General features: G+C 48.4%; 1 protein-coding gene across 1 annotated transcript in view; it reads left to right on the top strand.

The window, feature by feature from the left end:
* Positions 1-25,206, top strand: part of LOC125637986 (solute carrier family 9 member C1-like) — a 295,718-nt gene that overhangs the window by 161,991 nt on the left and 108,521 nt on the right. Inside the window, exon 15 of the mRNA XM_048853105.1 lies at positions 10,319-10,514. Coding sequence (XP_048709062.1) covers positions 10,319-10,514 — 196 coding nt within the window. The remainder of the gene's footprint in view (positions 1-10,318; positions 10,515-25,206) is intronic.

Genomic DNA, 25,206 nt, shown 5'->3' on the forward strand with positions numbered 1-25,206 from the left:
CCCCAAGGCTCAGTGTTCCCATCATTCCTCCCCTTTTCCTTTTACCACACAAAATTCTCTTTTGCCTAACATTTCTTGCACTGTGATTACTCTTTTACACAACTGTACCCTGATTACCCTGCCATCTTGTACAACTAGACACAACCAGGGGCAGCCAAGTTAAGTTCCAATAGAAACCCCTTCCATCCTTTAGTGATTTTGATTACATTACCCAAAAGTCAAATAATTTTGATCAGATTCTCTCTCTGCCTGCTGCCTGCAGCAGTCCCTTATAGACCATTTCTGTGGGAAAAGGGCTCATTTTCCCTCAGAATAGCTGTAAACGCTTCTGGGGACAGAAGTATAGTGGTGGTAGTAGCCACTCGACCTGACCCCCTTGGATAATTTAATTACCAAGCTTCCATCCAATGTGACTGCACAGAGTTGCACATACAGTTACATTTATAGAACTGGGTTTTATCATTAAACAAAAACTTCTTTCTTGACATCTCACATAAGTATCCAAAGTACCCTCCATTAAAACTTCAGAAAAACAAGAGTGTGGAAAGGCAGGTTGCACTTTGAAACTTTTTTTTTTCTTTCTCTCCACTCCCCCAGGACCAAGTCCCAGCTCCAGTCTCTAAAGGTCGTCTGTTAACTCTGCTTTTGACTATAAACCCTTTTGTGCCAAATCATCTTTCACCACCCCTAACTAATTTACAACCCTTCAGCAGCCCTTGCTGAAGCAGCACCAAACTTGAAAGATTCCTGGCAGCTTCCCATAATGCTGCCCTTACTTCAAACCTCTCAAGCAGACTGAAGTGCCTCTTTTCCCTGGGAGGCATTCAGTCCCCATGGGCAGGGACCTTCTTCCACTACCCATATACCAAGAAGGGTGGGCTCCTCAGCACCCCCCATACCTCTGGGTCCCCTAACACTTCCTCCATTTCCTTTTTAATCTCATCCCAGGTTGACCCCTGTACCTGGTATGGGCCCTGGTTCTCCCTTATCCATTTATCCAAAAAATCCTTTACCCTGGCTTGCCAGAACCCGCAACTACCATCACGAGAGTTCGTGATACCCCCTCCAAGCAGCTGCGCGGACTGTTGGGGAGAGGGACTTACAGGCTGCCACTCACCTATCCGATGCGATGCATCCGAATCACCGGAACCAAGATAGTGGTGAGGCAATGGCTATTTAGTAATACCTGTTTCACTTTCTCTGAGCAGTTCAGTTTCCCATGTTGGAACCACATAGGAGCCATGCTTTGAGTTGGAGCTTCGCTGGGTCTGGATGGAGTGTCAGGCCCTTGTTCTGGGACAGGAGGTCCATCCATAAGGGCAGCCGTTGTGGGGCACAGACTGCTAGGCGTGACCGGTACGGAAACCAAGTCTGTCTGGGCCATGTGGGGACAATGAGAATGATGTATGCTCTGTCAAGTCATACCTTGCGGATAACCCGTGGGATCAGTGGTATTGGCGGGAAGGCGTACATGAGCAATGCATTCCACTGGATGAGGAGGGCATTCCCTAACCATCCCGGCGCCAGGCCTGCCCTGGAGCAAAAGACTGGACATGTGTGATTTGTCGCTGAGGTGAACAGGTTGATTACTGAATGACTCCATTTTCGGAATATCATGCTGAGAACACTGTCATGGATTTCACACTCGTGTTCCTGTGAGAAGTGCCTGCTGAGATTGTCAGCTGTAGTGTTTTGGCATCCCAGTAGGTATGACGCTGTGATGTTTATATTGTTGTGGATGCACAAGTTCCATAAGTTCATGGCTTCTACACATAGCGAGTGAGACCTGGCTCCCCCTTGGTGATTGATGTAAAACATGCATGCCACATTGTCGGTAAGAATAGAGATGGAGGTCTGCCGTATGAGTGGGACGAAGTGGCGGCATGCATTGTGTACTGCGCGGAGTTCCAGGAGATTGATTTGTAGTCAGTTTTCCATCACGGACCACTTGCCTTGTATATTGTGGTGACCCAAGTGGGCGCCTGGGCCTATCAGGGAGGTATCTGTTGTGATAGTCACTGATGGGGGGGGTCTTGCTGAAAGGGAATCCCTGAGCATACATTCCCTGGTTGTGTCCACCATTTTAGGGAGAGAATGACCCTTGGTCGTAGTGTTACTCATCTGTTGAGAAAATGTTTGCTGGGTGCATAGACCGTGCTCAACCAGTGCTGCAGATAGCGCATATGGAGTCTGGCGTACTTTACTACAAAAGTTGTAGCTGCCATATGTCCCATAATCTGAAGGCATGTCCTCACTGAAGTTTGTGGGCTGACAGTCACTGTGGAAATGAGATTGTAGTTTGGTAATATTGCCTTGGTTTATATGGAGTTGAGGTTGGTGCCGATAAACTCCAAGCGCTGAGTTTGTTCTAGGGTGGATTTCTTTCTGTTTATCTGTAGACCTAGCTGGTAAAACGGGTCTATTGTGGTCTTCACCATGTATGCCATTTCTTGTCGATTGGCACCCTTGAGCAGGCAATCATCGAAATAGGGGAAGATTATGACTCCTTTGAGTCATAAATCTGCTGCTGTTCCTACTGCGAGTGTTCTTGAGAATACTTGGGGAGCAGCAGATAGGCCGAAAGAAAAAACCCTGTATTGGTAATAGTTGGGTCCTACTGTGAACTGCAGGAACCGTCTGTGGGCAGGATATATTGTAATATGGAAGTGTGCATCTTGGAGGTCGAGGGCCGCAAACCAGTCCCCCCGTCTAGCGCTAGGATTATTATGGCCAGAGTGACCATTTTGAACCTGTGGTTGCGTACGAACTTATTGAGTTTTTGGAGATCTCAGATTGGTCTCCATCCCACTCCTTTCTTCTCTGTCAGGATATATTTGGAGTAAAAACCCTTCCCTTGGTATTGGTGTGGTACTGGTTCTACAGCATCCAGCAGTAGGAGGTGGTCTACTTCCTGTTGCAGAAGGTGTTCGTGAGAGTGGTCCCTGAGGAGGGAAGGGTGGGGGGGGATGGTTATGAAAAGGAATGGTGTAGCCAGATGGTATGATCTCCAATACCCATTGGTCTGTAGTTATCGCAGCACAAGCATGGTAAAATGGGCGTAGGCGGTGACCAAAAGTGTGGGATGGGGTATGCATTGGTGCTATAGGTGTGGGAAGGTCATGCATACCCTCGACCAATACTTCAAAATTGTGGCTTAGATGTAGATGGGCGGTAGGACGAGGCCTGGATCTGCAGAGCACGTCGTCTCTGAGTCAGTTGTTTGGTTCTGTTCTGAACGAAGTATCATTGGAAATTACCAAAATTTGTTCAAAAAACTTAGAACTCCATTGTAAAATGTTAATGTTATAGGAGTTAAAATCTACAAAACATGAACATGATGATAGGGCCTTGAAGATCTTCTCACTCATTGAATGCAAGACTATGGGAGCACTACAGGTTAAAGGTGGGAGGATACCAAAGGTCCTTACACTCTCCCTGAGTTAATCAAAGCACCAAATCCTGTAAAACAAGGCTACAATGAGGGACTGGTGGAAAGTTTTGAAAATCCTTGACTTCCCCTACCTTATATTACAGCAGAAGACTTGCTTAGGGGAAGGAAGAGGAGCTAGGGAAGGAGAAAAGCAATAGTCGGCAAGAAGATGGGAGGAAAAAAGGTGACCCTGGAAAGGGAGGAGGAAAAGAGGAAGAGGTATTTGAAAAGAACTATGAAAAAGTGAGGGAAAGTGAGACACTAAAGAGATCAGGGCTATGGATGTACCAATGGAAAAGGATCAGAGAGAAAATGGGAAGATATAGTCTCTGTAAGACAGAAAATAAAAGGAGCTAAGAAAACTATAGAAAGGAAAATGAATTTGAGAAAAGAGTATTATAAGGGTCAACAGAATAAGACAAAGAAATAATAAATGGGAAATAAAATGTAAGAAATGTCTGTATTAAGGTTTATACATTTTACTTTTATCATATTCATAATGTGGTGTGATTTTTTAAAAAAGCCTAAATTTTAGGTGTCTGAATGACTCAGTGAGGGAGAGTAACTCTTTTATCATCTGGCTCTTTGTTGGCCCTTCCTGTCTTCTTCCTTGCACATGCTTCCTCACTGCCTCGTCTTCCTTTCCTTTCCTTTCCTTTCCCCTACAATCTTGGGCTAGAAGTCTGATTCCCTTCTGTACTAGATATACTATCCAGCTGCCTGGTCCACCTTTTACTCTGTCCTGTTCCTGGGTAATTTCTCCCTTAGCTATATCTTTTCCTGAATATATGCACCATTTTTGCATCACTGTAATTTACTTGGTTAGAGTTAGAACCTAAAGCCTTTGTTAGTAGACAAGTTGCTTTCAAGACTTCTAAACTTTCTCTTAAGGCTGTGACCTTATTCACCATGGTTGTGTGCAGTGTTGTTGTAGCCATGTCAGTCCCAGAATATTAGAGAGAAAAGGTGGGTGAGATAATATCTTTTATTGAACCAGTTTGTCGTTCTCACCAACAGAAGTTGGTCCAATAAAAGACCCTCTCACACACATTGTCTCCCTTATTCACCAGTCAGACAATTAAGGGTATAAATGTAGACCAGTGTTCTTCACTGCCAGGCCTGCGAGCCAGTGGTGGCTCCCATAGACCCTAAGTGAGGTTCCCTGTCAATCATTCTCTCCGGCGGCGCAGTGGGGCTGTAGCAAAGGCAGGCTCCCTGCCCCGGCTCCACACCCCTCCTGGAAGCAGCCAGCATGCCCCTGTGGCCCTGGTGGGCAAGGGGGAGAACAGAGGTCTCAGCATGCTGCTTCTGCCTTCAAGCACCACCTCCGCAGCTCCCATTGGCTGGGAATGGGGAACTGTGGCCAATGGGAGTTGAGGGGGCGGTGTCTGCCAAGAGAGGCAGCATGCAGAGCCACATTCCTCCCCCGCCTGAGGGGCGCATTGGCCCCTTCCAGGAGCATCACAACACTTGGAATGGGGAGCTAAGCCCAGCCTACCCTGTGGGACCAGAGCAGCATGAGCCACCGTGAGACCCTCTGAAACATTCTGGTGATTCAGTTTTGAGAAACCCTGCTCCAAAAGACTTTGACTACTTTTTTACACACCTTACACAAGACTCATTCATAGTGACAGCTGCAAATGCATGCACAGAGCAGCCTCAGACAAAATCAACTCCAAAAGATAGAGAGCTGAAGAGACTTGACCTTTACAGCAGAATGACATATATCATGGCTAGACTACAAATGAGGATTGGAAATTATCAGGCTTTACGAGCAAAATTATGTGTTTATTAATTAGACCTCCATCTCCAAATTTTCTAACAAAATGCCTGAGGAATATAAAGAACATCTTATCTCCATAGTAGCTGAAAGTCATCTAATGATGAGAACTTCTCTCCAGGCAGCCAGTAATTCCTCAGACACAGTGAACTCCCTGAGGCATTCCTCCTGGTTTCAGGCCTTGGGGATCCCTAATGAATTGCAAAATACTATTCAGGATCTCCACTTTCAGGGTTCAAACTTATTTTCTGAAAAGTCTAACAATGCTATACATACCCCCAAAAGATACTAGGGCTATGTTGCACTCTTTGGAGGTTTACCCACCTGCCCCAAAGAGAAAACAGTTAAAACATCATGTTCAATATAGATTATCTTTCTTCCAGCCTAGACATCAGGATGCTGCTAAGAGGCAAACAAAACCTCCAAATGCCTTTGAAATCTTCGGCCACGGGATACTCTCACTAGACATCATCAGCTAAACAATTGGTTTGATGGTGACTTTGAGTACCAGCATGTCAGTTTCTCCAAGCCCAATACTTCCCTTTGGAAATTGTCCCTCTTTCGCAGTACTTGTGCCGCCATAACATCTGACAAATGGGTCCTCAGCACTTTGGAAGAGGGATACATTATGCAATTCTGATCCCTTCCTTACCCACTGTCAAGGTTCCTTCCCCACTCTGAACTCTAGGATACAGATGTGGGGACCTGCATGAAAGAACCCCTAAACTTATTTTTACCAGCTTAGGTTAAAACTTCCCCAAGGTACAAACTATTTTACCTTTTGTCCCTGGACTTTTTTGCTGCCACCACCAAGCATCTAACAAATATAACAGGGAAAGAGCCCACTTGGAAACGTCTTTCCCCCCAAAATCCCCCCAAGCCCTACACCCCCTTTCCTGGGGAAGGCTTGATAAAAATCCTCACCAATTTGCACAGGTGAACACAGACCCAAACCCTTGGATCTTAAGAACAATGAAAAAGCAATCAGATTCTTAAACGAAGAATTTTAATTAAAGAAAAAGTAAAAGAATCACCTCTGTAAAATCAGGATGGTAAATACCTTACAGGGTAATCAGATTCAAAACATAGAGAATCCCTCTAGGCTAAACCTTAAGTTACAAAAAGACACCAAAACAGGAATATACATTCCATTCAGCACAACTTATTTTATCAGCCATTTAAACAAAGCAGAATCTAACGCATACCTAACTAGATTGCTTACTGACTTTTTACAGGAGTTCTGACCTGGATTCCTGCTCTGCTCCCGGCAAAACAACACACAGACAGAGAGAACCCTTTGTTCCCCCCCCCCCCGCTCCAGCTTTGAAAGTATCTTGTCTCCTCATTGGTCATTTTGGTCAGGTGCCAGCGAGGTTGTCTTAGCTTCTTAACCCTTTACAGGTGAAAGGGTTTTTCCTCCCGCCAGGAGGGATTTAAAGGTGTTTACCCTTCCCTTTATATTTATGACAACCACCCACCTTCTCTGGGTTCTCCATTCAGGAACCCATCTCTTGAGGCTGCACTACTTCAGGAAGTGCAATCTCTTCAGGATATGGGACCTATAGAGGAAATACCTATACAATACAGAAGGAAATGATTTTATACCTGCTAATTCCTGATTTTGAATTCTGGACATGACGAAATTAAACACGTTCATCAAGAAATTGAAGTTCAGGATGATTTTTCTTTCTTCCATTATTGCTTCCCTGGATTGAAAAGACTGATATGCTTCCCTTGTCTACAAAACACTTATTTTTATGTGGTGATACATCCAGGCCACAAGAAATATTTGAGATCCATGGTCAGAGGCTCTCACTACCAATACAAAGTAGTACCTTTTGGCCTATCATCAGCCCTAAGGAATTTTACCAGATGAATGGCAATAGTGACTGCCCACCTCCTCCTTTCTTGTATACAGATTTTTCCCTTTTCTGGGATTTATTCGTCTGATGCCAGTCAAAAGAGACAAGAAAAGAACAGTATCAGGCAAATCCAATTGTTCGTTCATCACAGGCTGAGAATAAACACAAAGAAGCCAACTTTGCTTCTACTCCAGAAGACAGACTTTATAGTCACCATTCTCAACACAACTACAGCAACAGCCTACCTACCTTGAGACAGGCTCTAGATCAGTGGCTCTCAACCTATTTACCATTGTGGGCTACATATGCAGCTCTCTGTGTTTTATGGGCCTTATCCACACACTGTATATACTTTCTGTATGGCCCTGAGGTTGTCATGTGGGCCACAGCTGCGTGCTGATTGGGCCACAAGCAGACTGTGAGTTGAGAACCACTGCTCTAGAGACCATTGTCACCTTGTGCAGGAACCTCAAGGCTGAGCACAGGACAATGGCTCTGTCCTGCCTTCAACTTCTTGGGCACATGGCATTGTGCACACACAGCTCAGCGTGCCAGACCACATCAGCTGTATGCAAACTAGACTCCACTCTGTTTATCAGCTAATCAGGCACTCGCTGGGCATGATTTGCATATTTGCACAAGCGCTTTCCTCTCTGGGTTGGTGGATTGATCCTCACAGTGTCTCCAGCGGAGCTCCTTTCTCTCCTCCCGTCTAGTCAGATTCCTTCACCAAGTACTAGGGCCATCTGAGAGCACTTCAGACTGTCTGGATGAATCAAGAGGTCTCCATCTCAACCTTTTGGAGCTGCATGCTGTCCCTGGTGCCTGGAAAGCATTCCCGGCCACAGTCAACGGTCATGCTATCAGATACTCATGGATAATACCACTGCCATGTTTTACTTGAACAGGCAAGGTAGAGCCAGGTCGATTTGATTGTTCCAGGAAGCAATTAATCTAGAGAATTTTTCCATACAAAACAACATTTTGCTGAAGGCCTTTTATCTGCCTGGGATCAGAAACACCATAGTAGATTCTTTCAGTAGGAACTTTGTTTATCATCACAAGTTGTACTTAAAGACAGAGAGACAACAATTCATATTTATCAAGTGGGGTACATCTTTGCAACAAACCTCAAGAAGAACTGGAGATTCTGCTCCAGAGCAGGTCACAGTCCAGATTCCATAACTAATGCGTATCTCATCTCCTGGCTGAAACAACTTCTTTATGCCTTCACTCCAGTTCCCTTGAGGAAAAAGAAGCAAAATCACACAATGTTACTTCTGATAGCACCAGCTTGGCCAAGGCAGCACTGGTACATCAATCTGTATTGTCCAAATACCAATCACTCTGCACCACTGTCTCAAGATCAAGGCTGAGCTTTGCATCCAGACATACAAAGCTTGCGTCTTACAGCCTGGCTGGTGAATTGTTAAAATCTACAGAAAGACTTTTCATAGGAGGTCCAAGCCTTCCTGATTAGCGGTAGAAAAGATTCCACAAAAGATGCATATTTAGCAAAGAGGAAGAGGTTTTCGGCTATGTCTCATCATCTCTCTGCTGCTTACACCAAAATTTGGCGCATTTAGGAATAGTCGCTAGAACTGAAATCTACAGGACTCTCCATTAGCTTGATCATAGTTAATTTGGCTCTGTTTCAGCCTTTCACATCACCACAGCCTACTGAAGGTTCCTCAGTTTTCTCGCATCTGGTGATGGTGGTAATCCTTAAAGTTCTCATTTGGGTGTATCCCCCCCCATCAGTGATCCAGTTTGCCCTTGGGAGCTGAACCTGATAATATCAGGGGCAGTGGGGCCTCCTTTTGAGCAAATGGCAACTTTCTTTTTATTGGTCCTTTTTATGAAAATGGCATTTGTAGTAGCAACTACATTGGCTAAGAGGGTGTCTGAGTTACAAGCACTCTTAGCTGACTTCCATTCACCATTTTCACAAGGACAGAGTCTTGTTGAGACCCTGTCCAAAAGTGAGTCAGCCTTTCATTTAAACCTAACCATTCAGTTGCCTGCATTTTTCCCTAAGCCACACACTAACAAGGGTGAAGAAAAACCGCATATCTTTGATGTACATAGGACCTCATAATTTTATATCCCTCAAACTAAACTTTTCAGAGTGTCTGCAAGGTTCTTTGTAGCATACATTGAAAGGGTAAAGGACAATCAATCTCAGCTCAGAGTTTGTCCCCCAGAATATTTTCATGCATAGAATGCTGTTATGATCTTACATAACTGCTCATTGAACAAGAGCTTAATCTATTTCATCAGCCATTTAAGGAACATACCCATTATAGACATCTGCACGTCTGTGATGTGGTCATCCATACACACTTTCTCTAAGCATTATGTCATCACTCAGGCTTCCTGTGCTGATGCAAACTTTGGCAAGTTGGTACTTTGTTGTTCAATTCAGAAGTCCCACCACTTACAAGAGAACTGCTGGTGAGTCACCTGGAGTAGAATGTATGTATGCATAATCTCTTGAAGGAGGAAAAAAAACATTACTCATCTGTACAGTAACTGTTGTTCCTCAAGATGTATTGTTCACATATGCATTTCATGACTCTCTCTACTTCCCCCCTACTTCAGAAGTATGGTCATCTTGCAATGTGAAGGAACTGAGGAGTCGGGGCAGCTCAGCCCTTTATGCCCTTTGCTCTTTGCACAAAGACATTAAGGGCACATGCACAGTCCAAACGGTTCTGCTGGCAAAAGTTTCTGACTTGAGTGCTTTGGAGGCACATACATCTGAAGTGGAATGTACATGTGCACAACGCATCTTAAAAAACGTTACTGCAATTGTAAATAACCATTTTTTGGATGAACAGTGCCTGAATGCATCCGATGAAGTGAGCTGTAGCTCACGAAAGCTTGTGCTCAGATAAATTTGTTAGTCTCTAAGGTGCCACAAGTACTCCTTTTCTTTTTGTGAATACAGACTAACATGGCTGCTACTCTGAAAACAGTGCCTTATATATTTTATTACTATATAATAGTTTAATTTACATAAACTGTTACTTAGAAAATTTGTAATTATTAGTTACAATTAACTATTAATAGTTATTGTTAAATTACATACTTATTACTAGAATGTCAACTAATTGGTGTACTATTGTTTCAATCAGTTTCTTGCTGAAATATATAGAAAATCCATATTCACTTGTTTTTAGACCAAACAAAAGTAATGTCATAATAAAAAATTCCTGAAATTATTTTCTTAACTTTTTTTTCCAGGAACAAGATTCTGAAGCTGTGTCACCATATAGTATTTATGGATGAATTTGAGTACACAAGTTACATTATAACATTATTGAATTTCATTCCCATTATAATGGATTTTATGACATATCTAGATGAAACATATCTTAGAGAACTAAAAATCTGTAACTACTATTTCATCGGTTTGTATATACTGGAGGCATCATTAAAGGTACTTATGAATTATATTTTTTCCCATGAATGGTAATGCTTCTTGCTGTTTTTTCTCAGAAATGCAAAATTCTATTTAATTATAGATGTTTACACATATTTTACAAAAGGGATTCTCTCTGTTATAAAAGTCAATGGCTTCTTTGCCCTTGCAGATTGTCCCATATGCTAAATGTTCTTCTATTATATTAATGAAGTTTTCTTTAGATTAATTTGAATTTTTGCACACCGCAGCATAAAATTATTAACTTTTTTCTGAGATTGTTAATGGATGATTCTTGCTTTTTGCATAGAGCTGCACTATTATGTCTTGTGCTTTGTGTATGACGGTTTAGATATGCTGTATCTCTTAGTAGTGAAAGTATTGAGTTGCTTCCTATGAGGCAAGAGTCACATGTTTGTAAGAGACATAATGATAAAGAAAGGGGAGGGTAATTTTTATCCCAATTTATATATGCTAGTATCCGAACATTGAGCTTCAGTATCAGCCGAATCTTCAAGTGGCCTCTGCAAGTTCTCGCTTTTGGGATGAGCTGGTGATGCAGTTCTGATAACAGAACGTTTCATATCAGTGCCCCTAGCTATGTTCTTCTTCGAGTGCTTGCTCAAGTCGATTCCATTTTAGGTGTGCATGTGCCCAAGTGCGTGGCCATCGGAGATTTTTGCCTTAGCGGTAACCATAGGGCCACCTGTGACACCCTCTGGAGTTCCACACTCATGCTATGGTATATCAGGCACTGCCAGCCTTACACCCTCTCAGTTCCTTCTTACTGCCCATGGTGGTCAGTTGGAGCACCTTTCTTGTTTAGCAAGAGCTAACAGTTTCTCCTTTTTGAATTTCATGCCTTAGCGTCTTTGTACATAATTTGCATTTGGTAGTGTTAAGTAGTTAAGTGTTAGGGCTTGTCTACACTGGTAAGTTTCTGCACAGTAAAGCAGCTTTTTGCACTCAAACTGCAGTTGTGTACACACTGCCAAGCCACTTTGTGCGCAGAAACTCCTCAGCTGCAGCGCTGCAAAAAAACCACCTCAACGTGAGTTGTAAGGCTATTTCCGCAGAGGCTCCAGCACTCTATTGCCAGTGAAGACACGTGATTGCTTTCTGCGCTGTAATTGGCCTCTGGAGCTGTCCCATAATGTCCCAAGTGACCACTCTGCTCATTGTTTTGAACTCGGCTGCCCTGGAGACATGTACCCCTCCCCTTTCAAAGCACTCTTTCTGACAGCTATTGCATGCTGTGTTGATCTGCTCTGGGACACAAAGCAAACCATTAATGTGGAATGCTTGTGCTGTTGAACACAGAGGCAGGTGTGTGTGTGTGTGTGTGTGTGAGTGAGAGAGAGAGAGAGAGAGAGAGCCCAGGAAGGGAGGTGGGGACTGATGTCGGGGTTTCCCCTTCCCCCTGCCTCAGGACTGGTTGCTTCCTGCTACCGTCTGAACTTACAAGACAGCGTGCTGACACACTCTGTCCCCCAAAACACAATGTCTCTCTCTCCCCGCCCCATACATACACACACACACACACCCCCTAACACACACACACGCCACCCCCGCCCCCCACTTCAGTTGAAAAGCAGCCGGCAATATACTAGGATGCCCATGGAAAAATGGGATTAGGAAACCTGCATCATGTGATGCTGTGCCTGCCCCAGGAAGCATTGCAAACCCTTCCCAAAGCACCCTGCGGCCAGTTGCACAGTGGGATAGCTACCACAATGCACTGCTGTCTTTGCCAATGCAAGAGCTGCTAATGTGGATGTGCTCCTTGGGACACTAGAGCACAGTGTGGACACGCAACAGCGGTTTAATTCCAGTGTTTTAATAAAAGTGGTATAACTTGTTGCACAGAAACTTGCCAGTGTAGACATACCCTTAGTTAGTTAGTAGTTAGGGTCCCAACAGGGACTTGTCCCAAGCAGGGCATAGAATCATAGAATATCAGGGTTGGAAGGGACCCCTGAAGATCATCTGGTCCAACCCCCTGCTCGAAGCAGGACCAATTCCCAGTTAAATCATCCCAGCCAGGGCTTTGTCAAGCCTGACCTTAAAAACCTCTAAGGAAGGAGATTCTACCACCTCCCTAGGTAACGCATTCCAGTGTTTCACCACCCTCTTAGTGAAAAAGTTTTTCCTAATATCCAATCTAAACCTCCCCCACTGCAACTTGAGACCATTACTCCTCGTTCTGTCATCTGCTACCATTGAGAACAGTCTAGAGCCATCCTCTTTGGAACCCCCTTTCAGGTAGTTGAAAGCAGCTATCAAATCCCCCCTCATTCTTCTCTTCTGCAGGCTAAACAATCCCAGCTCCCTCAGCCTCTCCTCATAAGTCATGTGTTCTAGACCCCTAATCATTTTTGTTGCCCTTCGCTGGACTCTCTCCAATTTATCCACATCCTTCTTGTAGTGTGGGGCCTAAAACTGGACACAGTACTCCAGATGAGGCCTCACCAATGTCGAATAGAGGGGAACGATCACGTCCCTCGATCTGCTCGCTATGCCCCTACTTATACATCCCAAAATGCCATTGGCCTTCTTGGCAACAAGGGCACACTGCTGACTCATGTCCAGCTTCTCGTCCACTGTCACCCCTAGGTCCTTTTCCGCAGAACTTCTGCCTAGCCATTCGGTCCCTAGTCTGTAGCGGTGCATTGGATTCTTCCATCCTAAGTGCAGGACCCTGCACTTATCCTTATTGAACCTCATCAGATTTCTTTTGGCCCAATCCTCCAATTTGTCTAGGTCCTTCTGTATCCTACCCCTCCCCTCCAGCGTATCTACCACTCCTCCCAGTTTAGTATCATCCGCAAATTTGCTGAGAGTGCAATCCACACCATCCTCCAGATCATTTATGAAGATATTGAACAAAACCGGCCCCAGGACCGACCCTTGGGGCACTCCACTTGATACCGGCTGCCAACTAGACATGGAGCCATTGATCACTACCCATTGAGCCCGACAATCTAGCCAGCTTTCTACCCACCTTATAGTGCATTCATCCAGCCCATACTTCCTTAACTTGCTGGCAAGAATACTGTGGGACACCGTGTCAAAAGCTTTGCTAAAGTCAAGAAACAATACATCCACTGCTTTCCCTTCATCCACAGAACCAGTAATCTCATCATAGAAGGCAATTAGATTAGTCAGGCATGACCTTCCCTTGGTGAATCCATGCTGGCTGTTCCTGATCACTTTCCTCTCATGCAAGTGCTTCAGGATTGATTCTTTGAGGACCTGCTCCATGATTTTTCCAGGGACTGAGGTGAGGCTGACTGGCCTGTAGTTCCCTGGATCCTCCTTCTTCCCTTTTTTAAAGATTGGCACTACATTAGCCTTTTTCCAGTCATCCGGGACTTCCCCCGTTCGCCACGAGTTTTCAAAGATAATGGCCAATGGCTCTGCAATCACAGCCGCCAATTCCTTCAGCACTCTTGGATGCAACTCGTCCGGCCCCATGGACTTGTGCACGTCCAGCTTTTCTAAATAGTCCCTAACCACCTCTATCTCCACAGAGGGCTGGCCATCTCTTCCCCATTTTGTGATGCCCAGCGCAGCAGTCTGGGAGCTGACCTTGTTAGTGAAAACAGAGGCAAAAAAAGCATTGAGTACATTAGCTTTTTCCACATCCTCTGTCACTAGGTTGCCTCCCTCATTCAGTAAGGGGCCCACACTTTCCTTGGCTTTCTTCTTGTTGCCAACATACCTGAAGAAACCCTTCTTGTTACTCTTGACATCTCTTGCTAGCTGCAGCTCCAGGTGCGATTTGGCCCTCCTGATATCATTCCTACATGCCCGAGCAATATTTTTATACTCTTCCCTGGTCATATGTCCAACCTTCCACTTCTTGTGAGCTTCTTTTTTATGTTTAAGATCCGCTAGGATTTCACCATTAAGCCAAGCTGGTCGCCTGCCATATTTACTATTCTTCTTAAGCATGATCTGGTCTCCTGGGTTTAAGCCCTGCTCGGACTGCAAGAGGCCTGTGCCTGTGAGTGACCACCATAGTAGCTGCCTTAAGTGCTTGGGGAAATCACATGTTAAGGAGTAGTGCCAAATCTACAAAAACTTTCAGCCCTGCACCCAAAAAGAGCAGGATATCCGCTTCAGGGCTCTCCTCATGGAGTCCGAACTCCACCCGGCTTCCGAGCTGTCCAGGGTGGTTGCACCCAGTGCCTCGGCTTCCCTGCGCAGTGCACCGCCAGCATCTGGTTCCTCCGAGCACCATTCGCCATTGCCAGTGCTGAAGAAGAAGGCTAAGAGCTCTCTGGAGCCATGCGATTATGCCTCTGTGGTTGGGGCTCCCAGCCTCCTTAAAGGTCTGGCACTGACTCCTGGGAACAGTATGGGACCCACAGCCCTGCCTGCACCATCATCATCCCAGGCTTCCCAGGCACAGAGAGAGCTCAGGTCTCCACCTGCTCCAATGATGACCTCAGTGCTGCAGGACCTGGCTAAGGCTCCCCAAGAGGGCAAACCTGCTGTTAAGACCCCTCATGGGACAGGGGAACACTGCCGGTTGCAGAACAGAAGACGTCACTCTTCTTCTCCATGTCGGGAATCCCAGGGCAGGTCCCAGTCGCATCGTCATTCGCCCAGGCTGACAGTGCCTGAGGAGTGCTATCTCCTCAGCACTACTCACTGGCGTGGGGTCGACACTCCCACTACTATTCTCAGCACCTCTCACTCTCTTGCCAGTCGTCCTCTAGGAGTCGGTCCCAATTGCCGGTGCAGTTGGAAAGTTACTCAGCTCCAATCTCCCTTATGCCACTCTTCCTGGTACAGTCACTGGTCAATTACTCCTGGTCAATGGTCACAGGTAGCCACGACCAGTAAGCAAACATACGCATCGACAGCTCCTCCCTGGTCGCTAGAACGTGGTTCCTCCTGTACGGAGGGCCAGTTCATCCCATCACTCAGGTCCCATCGGCCTGCTCCCTCATCTATGGCACCGCAGTGGCAGCACGGTCAGTGGCCAACATAGTGGCCATATTGGAGCACATAGGGCGTTCCAGTGGTGATGATGCCCCCTTCGCAGCACTCCTCTGCGGCCGCAGCGGAGCATAGATAGGTGGCCCCACTGGTGCCAGGCCCAGTACTGGAAGCCTATTCTTAGGTCGGCATGGAGGAACCTGTGCCCACCCCTAAGCCTCCTTCTCCACCAGTGGTCGAGACTCCAATACCTCCACCAGCGGTCCAGTCTTCCTTGTCATCCCTGCATGAGGCAGTCGCGGGATCTTCCAGATCTAGCTTGATAGATGACTTTAGGGAGCATCAAGCCCTTTTCCAGTGTGTGGCTGACAACTTGGGGCTTGAGGTGCAGGAGATGGCAGAGCAGGAAGGGCACCCTCTTCAACATCCTCTTGGCCTCTACACCCACCTGAGTCGCCCTGCCATACATGACAGGGTCCTCAAGATAGCCAAGACCCTGTGGCAGACCCTTTTCTCCATCCCTCTCTCCCACCTCAAAACGGGCTGAGAAAAGGTACTTTGTGACAGGCAAAGGTTTCAAATACCTTTATACCCATCCACCCCTGGGCTTGCTGGTTGTGTCTGCGGCCAACGAGAAGGACAAGCAGGTTCCCACCTCCTCAACTCCTAAAAACAAAGAGCCGAAAAACTCAATTTATTTGGGAGAAAAATTTATTCAACCACCAACCTGCAATTCCAGGCGGCGAACCATCAGGCCCTGCTGGGCCGGTACAATTTTAATCTCTGGGACAGTCTTAAGAACTTACAGGAATCCCTCCCTCAGGGTCTGGCCCAAGAGTTTGGCACCCTAGTGGAGGAGGATACTTCAGCAGCCAGATGTTCCCTGCAGATGGCATGGGACACGGCAGACTCGGTGGCAAGGGTGTCACATTGATCATGTGACGCAGCTCCTGGCTCCAAACGACAGACCTCTCCCAAGAGATGCAGGCCCTGATCCAGGACTTCCCTTTTGACAGAGTTGGTCTGTTCTCCAATCAGACAGACACCAGACTCCATGAGTTGAAGGACACTGGGACTACCCTTCACTCATTGGGCATGCACACGCCACAATCAGCCAGGAAGCCCTTCCAGCCACTGCAGCCACCAAGACCCTGGCAACCCCATCAGTGATCTACAAGGCGAAGGTACGCTGGTTTTAGTCATCTTTGCCCTTCTTCCTCCCACTCACCAGCCCAGTCTGGGCCTGCCAAACACCCAGGGGGTGATCATTTTGAAGGTGCGCCCGAGAGCGATCAACTGGATCCTACCTGTGTTTTCCTCAACCACCTCTCTCTCTACCGCTCAGCCTGGTCACAGTACCGGTATGGGTACTGGACATAGTAGCTTGGGGCTATACCCTGCAATACTAGCCCTCCCCTCCTTCCTGCCCCACCCCACTTTCCTGTCCCTCTTCAGGGACCCTTCTCACAAGCTACTCTTTGTTCAGGAGGTCGAGAACCTCCTGCGCTTGGGGGCTGTGGAGGAGGTTCCTCAGGATATGGAAGGAAGAGGATTCTACTCCCACTACTTCCTAATCCTGAAGGCAAAAGGGGGCCTCAGACCCATCCTGGACCTGCGTGGCCTCAACAAGTCTCTCAAGAAGTTGAAGTTCCACATGGTCTCCCTTGTCTCCATCATTCCTTCCCTGGATCTGGGGGACTGGTACGCCACTCTTGACTTAAAGGACACTTACTTTCATGTCTCCATATTCCTGGGGCACAGGCGTTTCCTGCGTTTCATAGTAGCTGGGTGCCACTTCCAGTTCACTGCGCTACTCTTTGGCCTGTCCTCTGCCCCCAAGGTGTTCATGAAACGCGTGGTGGCTTACCTGAGACATCATGGTGTCCAGCTCTTCCTGTATCTCAACGACTGGCTTATCAAGGGCAGGTCTCCAAAGCAGGTGCAATGGAGCCTTGATCTGGTGCAGTTCGCCAGCAATGATCTGGGCCTGTTAATAAACACAGAGAAATCCATGTTAACTCCAGTTCAATGCATAGAGTTTATCAGAGCAGTTCTCGACTCTATGCGGGCCAGGGCCTTCCTTCCGGAAGCGCGTTTTCAGTCCATGTTGAACTTGATCACCCATGTAAAGAACCATCTGCTCACCACAGCCCACACATGTCTGTGACTAACGGGCCACATCGCCACTTGTACATACGTGGTCAGCCGTGCCCGACTTCATCTACAACCTCTGCAGGCATGGCTGGCCTCAGTCTATATCCCCAGCAGGCACACCCTAGACTGAGTGGTCACGGTACCAAGCCATGTTGTCTCGTCCTTGGACTGGTGGCTGGATCCCGAGTCAATGCTGCAGGGGGTTCCCTTCATATCTCCGTTGCTTACCCTGGTCTCAGATGTGTCAGACCTGGACTGGGGAGCCCATCTGGGCAAGCTCAACACCCAAGGCCACTGGCTCCACAAGAATCTGGCCCTTCATATCAATGTCAGGGAGCTCAGAGCGGTTCACCTGGCCTGCCTGGCGTTCTTGCCCCTCCTGAAGGGCAGCGTGGTGCGGGTCCTGATGGAAAATACAGACACAATGTATTACATCAACAGGCAGGGCAGCGCCAGGTCTTTGGCCCTTTGTTGGGAGACGCTCAGCCTCTGGGACTGTTGTGTGTGGCATACCATTCATTTGGTAGCCACCCACCTGCTCGGAACCAGCAGCGTCCTGGCAGATCACCTCAGCAGGAACTTCTTGTCTCGCCACAAATGGTCGCTTCATCTGGAGGTGGTCAGCCTAATCTTCTGCACATGGCCTCCCCAGGTGCACCTGTTTGTGTCCAGGCCGAACACAAAGTGTCATGTGTTCTGTTCTCTGCAGGGCAGGGACAAGGGCTCCCTGTCAGACACCTTCCTGATTCCATGGTCGGGAGTGCTCCTTGTAAGGGTACGCCTTCCCGCCGATTCTGTTGATCCACAAGGTCCTGCTAAAGGTGAAGCAAGACAATGCATTGGGTATCCTCAGAGCCCCAGCATAAGTTCCCTGTAAGCCGTGTGGCTGCACAGCAGCCTATTTAGCACCGCGCAGGCTCTCATGGAACCTGCTCAGACGTCCTGCTGGGGGAGGGGGCCGCCATAGGCTCCGACTTCCTCTATAGCTGGGGGGGGGGGGCGGTGCTCAACAGCTATTTGTGGCAGGTAGGAGGGGCTGGGAGGGCGGGGGAGGAGTTGGTTAGCAGGGCCACCAGCAGGTGAGGTGTTGGAGGGCAGGAGGAGCTTGGCTGCCAGTGGGTGCTACTGAGCAGCACCTGCTAATTTTTCTCTGTGAGTGCTCCAGCCCTGGACCACCCATGGAGTCAGCACCTATGGGGTGCCCCTCTCCCAGCCCCAGTTCAGCCCCGGACCTGCTGCAGCCAGGGGAGGGACGGCCCGAACCCAGCTCCGGCCTGGACCTGCCGCAGCCACGGTGCCCCTCCCTTGGCCCGAACCCAACCTAGTCTGGACATGCCACAGCCAGGGGAGGAGTGCCTATCCCGCAGCCCCAGAGCTGCCATGGCAGGGAGAGACACCTCTCCCCCCAGCCCAGGTCCTGCTGCAGGGAGAGAGAGCTGGGGGGAGTCCTCCCTCTCGCGTGTATCCCCAGAGCACCGTTCTGCATCCCAACCCCCTCATCTCCAGCCCCACCCCAGAGCATGCACCCCCAGACAGAGCCCTCACACCCCTGCCCCCAACCCTCTGCCCCAGCCCTGAGCCCCCCTCCCACACTCCGCACCCCTCGGCCCCCCCATCTTCACCACATGAATTTTGTTATGTGCACCAATATGAAGGTGCTGTGTCACACATCACTCCATATTAGTGCATGTAACAAAATTCATTCCTCACACGTGTGGGAAAAATTAGAGGGAACACTGCCCAGCATGGCTTCGTCAACACTGGTTCGGCATGCTGCTGAGTCTTTCAGCAGTCATTCCATTGCAGCTACCTCTCTGGCCGGATCTGCTGTCCCAGAACCATGGTAATCTGCTGCACCCGAACCTGGTGTCATTGCACTTGACAGCTTGGCTGCTGTGTGGCTAAGTATGGATGAATGGGAGTGCTCCGCTGGTGTCCAACAGGTCCTGCTGGGCAGCAGGAAACCTTCCACCAGGGCTATCTATGTGGCAAAGTGGAAGCAGTTCATGTGTTGGGCCTCAAACCAATACATTTGTGTGGAAGAGGCCTCACTGCAGGACATCCTGAACTATTTACTGCACCTTAAGCTCCAGGGCCTGTTGCTATCTTCAGTCAAGGTACACCAGGTGGCCATTTCTGCATTCCATCCTCCATTTCAAGGGCAGTTGGTCTTCGCCCATCCCATGACAGCGCAGTTCCTGAAAAGTTTGGAGCACCTTTACCTGCATCTCTGGGACCCAGTCCCCCTTGGGTCCTGAATCTTGTGCTGTCGAGGCTCATGGGTCCCCTCTTCGAACCCTTGGCTTCCTGCCCCTTCCTGCTTCTCTCCTGGAAGGTCTCCTTCTTGGTCTCCATAACTTTGGCCCGTAGGGTGTCTGAGACCAGGGTGCTCACGTCCAATCAGCCTTATACGGTCTTCTACATGGACAAGGTCCATCTGCGTCCCCCCGGCTTCTCTGCCCAAGGTCGTCTCTGAGTTCCACACTGGTCAAGACATTTACTTACCAGTCCTTTGTCCAAAGCCTAATGCAATGGATGAAGAGCACAGGCTGCATACCCTGGATGTCAGATGGGCCCTGGCCTTCTACATTGATAGAACAAAGCCGTTCCATAAGTCAACACAGTTGTTTGTTACTGTCTCTGACAGGATGAATGGTTGCCCAGTGTCAGCCCAGAGAATCTCATCTTGGATCACAGTCTTCAACCGCTACTGCTATGACTGGCAAAGATGTTCCTGATGGCGATCGTGACGGCTCATTCGACTAGCGCGTAGGCATCAGCAGCAGCCTTCCTGGCGCATGTGCTGATCCAAGAGACCAGTCAGGCTGCCTCCTGGTCATCCATCCACACATTCGCGTCACACTACATGCTGACCCAGCAGGCTTGAGACGATGCTGGATTTGGCAGAGCAGTGCTGCAAGCTTCAAGACTCTGAACTCCGAGTCTGCCTCTGTTGATTGTGTTCGTGAGTCATCTAGAATGGAATTGACGTGAGCAAGTATTTAAAGAAGAAAAACGGTTATCTGCCTTTCATAACTTGTCCTTCAAGATGTGTTGCTCATGTCCATTCCATTACCCGCCCTCCTGCCACTCTGTCGGAGTTGTCTGCAAGAAGGAACTGAGAGGACATAGGGCTGGTGGCACCTGATATACTGCAGCATGAGCACAGCATTCCAGAGGGCACCACAGCCAACTCTACTGGTACTGCTAAGGCAAAAAAAAAGTGGGCACGTGCACACTTAAAATGGAATGGACATGAGCAGCACATCTCGAAGAACAACAGTTACGAAAGGTGGGTAACCAGTTTTTCTTCTTCGAATGCTGTCCCTGTGGGTGCTCCACTTTAGGTGTTCGTGCGCCCCTGCACTCGGAGTTGGAGACTTTTAGTAGCAGTGCCCAGTTGGGTCGCACATGTGTGGTCCCTGCCTTGCGCTGCTGCAGGCAGTTAACCAATGTTGTGCGACCAACTCCCACTCAGTTCCTTCTCTACCACCCTTGGCTACAAGTTGGAGCAATGAGCAGCGCCTTGCTACTTTACAGTTAATTAGTTACAGTCAGTTACTTAGTTTCCTGATTAGCAGCTACTAAGCTTGTTTCTCTTTCCTTTTCTCCTTGGTTTAAAAAAACAAAACAAAACAAAACCTCACGGCCAGGAACTTCAGAAAAACAGCCTTTTTGAGGGTGAAAGCTCCCCCCGCCCCCCCGCTCCCCCAATGGGAATGCCCGGTTTCCCGGGCTTTCAGCGCCTTGCCTCCAGGCTCAGAGTGCCTGTCCCTCCGACTCAGGCACTAACAATGTGTCTCTTGGATCAGCACATGCGCCAGGAAGGCTGCTGCTGATGCCTACACGCTAGTCGAATGAGCCGTCACGATCGCCATCAGGAACATCTTTGCCAGTCATAGCAGTAGCGGTTGAAGACTGTGATCCAAGATGAGATTCTCAGGCTCACAGAAAGGCAGGGAGTGGAGAGGTCTCTCTGACCTGTCATGAGGCTTGGGACACCCCGCTCACTTCGCCACTTCAGACAAGAGTGCTTTCTACATCCCCACATTGGAGTGCCCTGCTGGGTGTCACTCCAGGAAGCACCTGGGTCCCCACCGCAGAAATTTAAAAAAAAAAAAAAAAAAAACCACAGCCGTCCCGCAGATAATAATAGCACCGGCTGTGCTGTCAGCACCGGGAGCTCAGGTGGCCGAGAGCTCCGGCAGCACTGCAGACGGAGACTTCGGGGAACAGCTCCGGCACAAGCACTGAGGGGAGGTCGGAGCCCCCTGCCTCAACGCCACAAGCTATAGCCACTCCGCAGGCAGGCATCCAGTGCTGCACCGGAGCCGAGGTGGTGGAAAACCCTGGCACTGCTAGAGCCAGAGACTCTACAGGAGCAGCCTCCAATGCAGGCACTAAGGGGAAATCAAAACCCCGTGCCTCTGCACCGCCATGTATGTTAATTCCACAGGCAGGCATCCAGTACCGGCACCGGCTGTGCTATCAGCACCAGAAGCCGAAGTAGCGGAAAATCCCGGGACCGCTAGAGCCAGAGACTCTACAAGAGCCGGCTCTGACACAGGCACTAAGGGGAAACCAAAACCCTGTGCCTCCACACCGCAATCTACAAACGGTGGCGTGGCGCCACTACAAAAGGCGGCTTCTCCAAAAGCGCACCCAGCATACAGAGAGGCGCAGCCAGCAACTCCGCCTTCTCCTCCTCGGCCCTGGCACTGAGAAGGAGGCAGCCCCAGGGGCCAATCAAACCAGCACAGTAGCAGTTCCTCAGACAGAGAGTTCTGGTACTCGGCTCTGCACCTGATCCCCCTATTCGCGATACAGATACGAGAATGATACCCTCAGCACCAAGTCTCCCTGCGTCCCCAACATCACTCGCTGTCTCGCTCCTTATTTGAAGAAGGAAGATGAGGAAGAACAGGGAGCTATTCCCCCATCAGCTCCTATCCATCAGGAGTCAGTCAACCCAGGAGTCTCTCCTGGGGCATATTATGCTGTCCCTGGGCACTTACAGTGGTATCGGGACCACCTGTGCCGCTCCCATCCCAATGGGCATACTGGACTCCATGGGTCATATGCCCCACACAAGTGGGGACTGCCCGCCCTGGCCAGACCCAGCGCACAGTTATTCCCCACAGCTTCTGTACCAGCACTCTCAGTGGTACCAGGGGAAGAGGACGAAGAACCTCCGCCCTTGCAGGGGACATCACCTACCCACTTGCCATCATTGTCCACAGAGGACACCTTTATGCCTCCTCCCCCTAATATAGGGGATGATTTCAAACTGTTCCATGGCTTATTTGAGAGGGTGACCCTCTCTGGACATCTCCCTTGAGGAGGTTCCCGTGATACAGCATGGGCTAGTGGACTTTTTGCATACATCCACTTCGTTTAAAAAAAAATTGCCCTCCTCGTGAATGAGGCACTGATGGACCCTGCAAGGGTCATTCTGTGGACAGCCTGCAGCTGCCCCTCCAGCTGGTGGGAGGTCTGACAGGTGGTGTGTACCAACAAATGGCGTGGACTTCGCATCCAGCGAAGAACTTCTTAGTGATCGACGCAGTCCAGCGACATGGCGTGCAACAACAGCCCTGAAACACAACTCATAAGGACTGGAAAAGACTTGATCAGTTTTGCCAATAAGGCTTACTCCTTGGCTACCTCTCACTTCCGCATAGCCAACTATGCAACATTACTAGCAAAATACAACTATACAAACTACACAAAAATGTCTGAACTGATTAATTTTATTGCCCAGGACAAAGGAGAACAATTCCCAGCACTTGATTCTGAGGACGGGGCTGCAACATCTGTGTCGATGGTGGTTGTAATGAGAAGGGCCTCATGGCTCTATCTTTCTGGCTTCCCCAAAGAGGTGCAATCTATGGTGGAAGACTTGCCAGCCCAAATTATTCGCCAAAAAGACAGACGACTCACTCCACTCACTCATGGACTCACGAGCGACTCTCTGATCCTTGGGAACCTGTAACCCCAAACCGAAGAGGAAACAGGAATTTCTTTACAACCCAATGATACCACAGGCCAATGTATTCACAACAACAGCGGTGATTTGACTCTCAGGGTCGCAGACGCAGAACCTGAAGGGACAACAATCTACGTCTCAAGTTGCTGCATCCCAACCGTCAACTTTCCCTAACAAGAACTCCAATGGATGGAGACCAATGCTCGACCTCCAATAATTCAACAAGTTCGTCAAAAACACAACGATTCAAGATGGTCACACTATACACTGTAAGCGACTGCCTGCTAAAAGCATCAACCCAGCAGACAGCATTGCAAGCCACGAAAGAGGTGGTAACCCTCTTCACGAATCTGGGATTCCTAATAAATACTGAGCAGCCCACTCTAACAACAGTGCAAGAGCAGGACTTCATTGGGGCCCACCTCAACTCTATCGAGGCTATAGCCTCACTACTGAAACAACATTCTCTCACTCTCACCAGCCTCATACGCACTGCTAGAAATAGCCCACAGGTGTCTGCCAGGACTTTCCCCCAACTCCTTAACCACATGGCAGCCACAACATTTGCTATCAGACACACCAGATTAAACATCCATTACCTATAAGGAAGGCTACGTATCAAGTTTGTTCCACACAGGCACAGCATAAACAAGCATGCCAAGATATCGGGCAAAATAAGGGACCACCTTCTCTGGTGGGCAAAACTGACCAACGTATGCACAGGGGCACCCTTCATTCAGACCACAAATGCCTCACTCCTGGGAGGCAGAACAGACCTGCACCCACGTTCTATATAGGGCTGCTGGTCCCCTGTGGAATCCCTTCGACATATAAACCTATTGGAATTTCAAGCTGCTCACAATGCTTGCTCCCAGTTCCTGCCGCTCATCAAGGACAAGGCTATTTGAAGCCTTAGCTTGTACGTATTATGTATACAGACAAGGGGGAGCACACTTCAGTACCTCTGTGTGCAAGCAATAAAACCCTGACAATGGTGCATCAGACACAATGTCCGTACACCACAGCAGATACCTTCATCAGACAAATTTCTCAGCACCGCGATGGGAACTCAACAACACAGTACTCCTGCATGTATTTCAACACTGGGGGTTCCCCACAGTAGACCTTTTATTAACTGCACAAAATACCAAACACTCTCATTTTTGTTGCAGTGCAGGTCTTGTGTGCAGCCGTTAGACAACGCATTCCTCCTTGAGTGGAATGCTCCCCTTCTCTATGCCTTCCTTCCTATTCCTCTTTTGAACCGAGTGATCCACAAGATCAGGCTGGATGGGCCACAGTAATTCTACTATCATGGCCTTGCCAAACCATGGTATCCTTTCCCCTTCAGCATGACCGTGCATCCATGAATCACACTCCCACTTCTGTCTCACCCACTGTCCCAGGACTCAGGCCGTGTCCTGCATCCACAGAAACTCAGACCATGGCTCCTCCGTGGCTCACGGAACCTGAGCTGACCTGTTCAGATGAGGTACAAAATATAATTACACAGTTGAACAGAAATGAACCATCACCCATACACCCTGAAGGGGAGACAAGTTAAAGCCTGGTGCCAACTTAAATGGATGACTTCCATCCCAGGGACATTGTCCTTTATACTGC

This window comes from Caretta caretta, chromosome 6 (genome assembly GCF_965140235.1).
Source record: "Caretta caretta isolate rCarCar2 chromosome 6, rCarCar1.hap1, whole genome shotgun sequence".
NCBI lineage: Eukaryota > Metazoa > Chordata > Testudines > Cheloniidae > Caretta > Caretta caretta.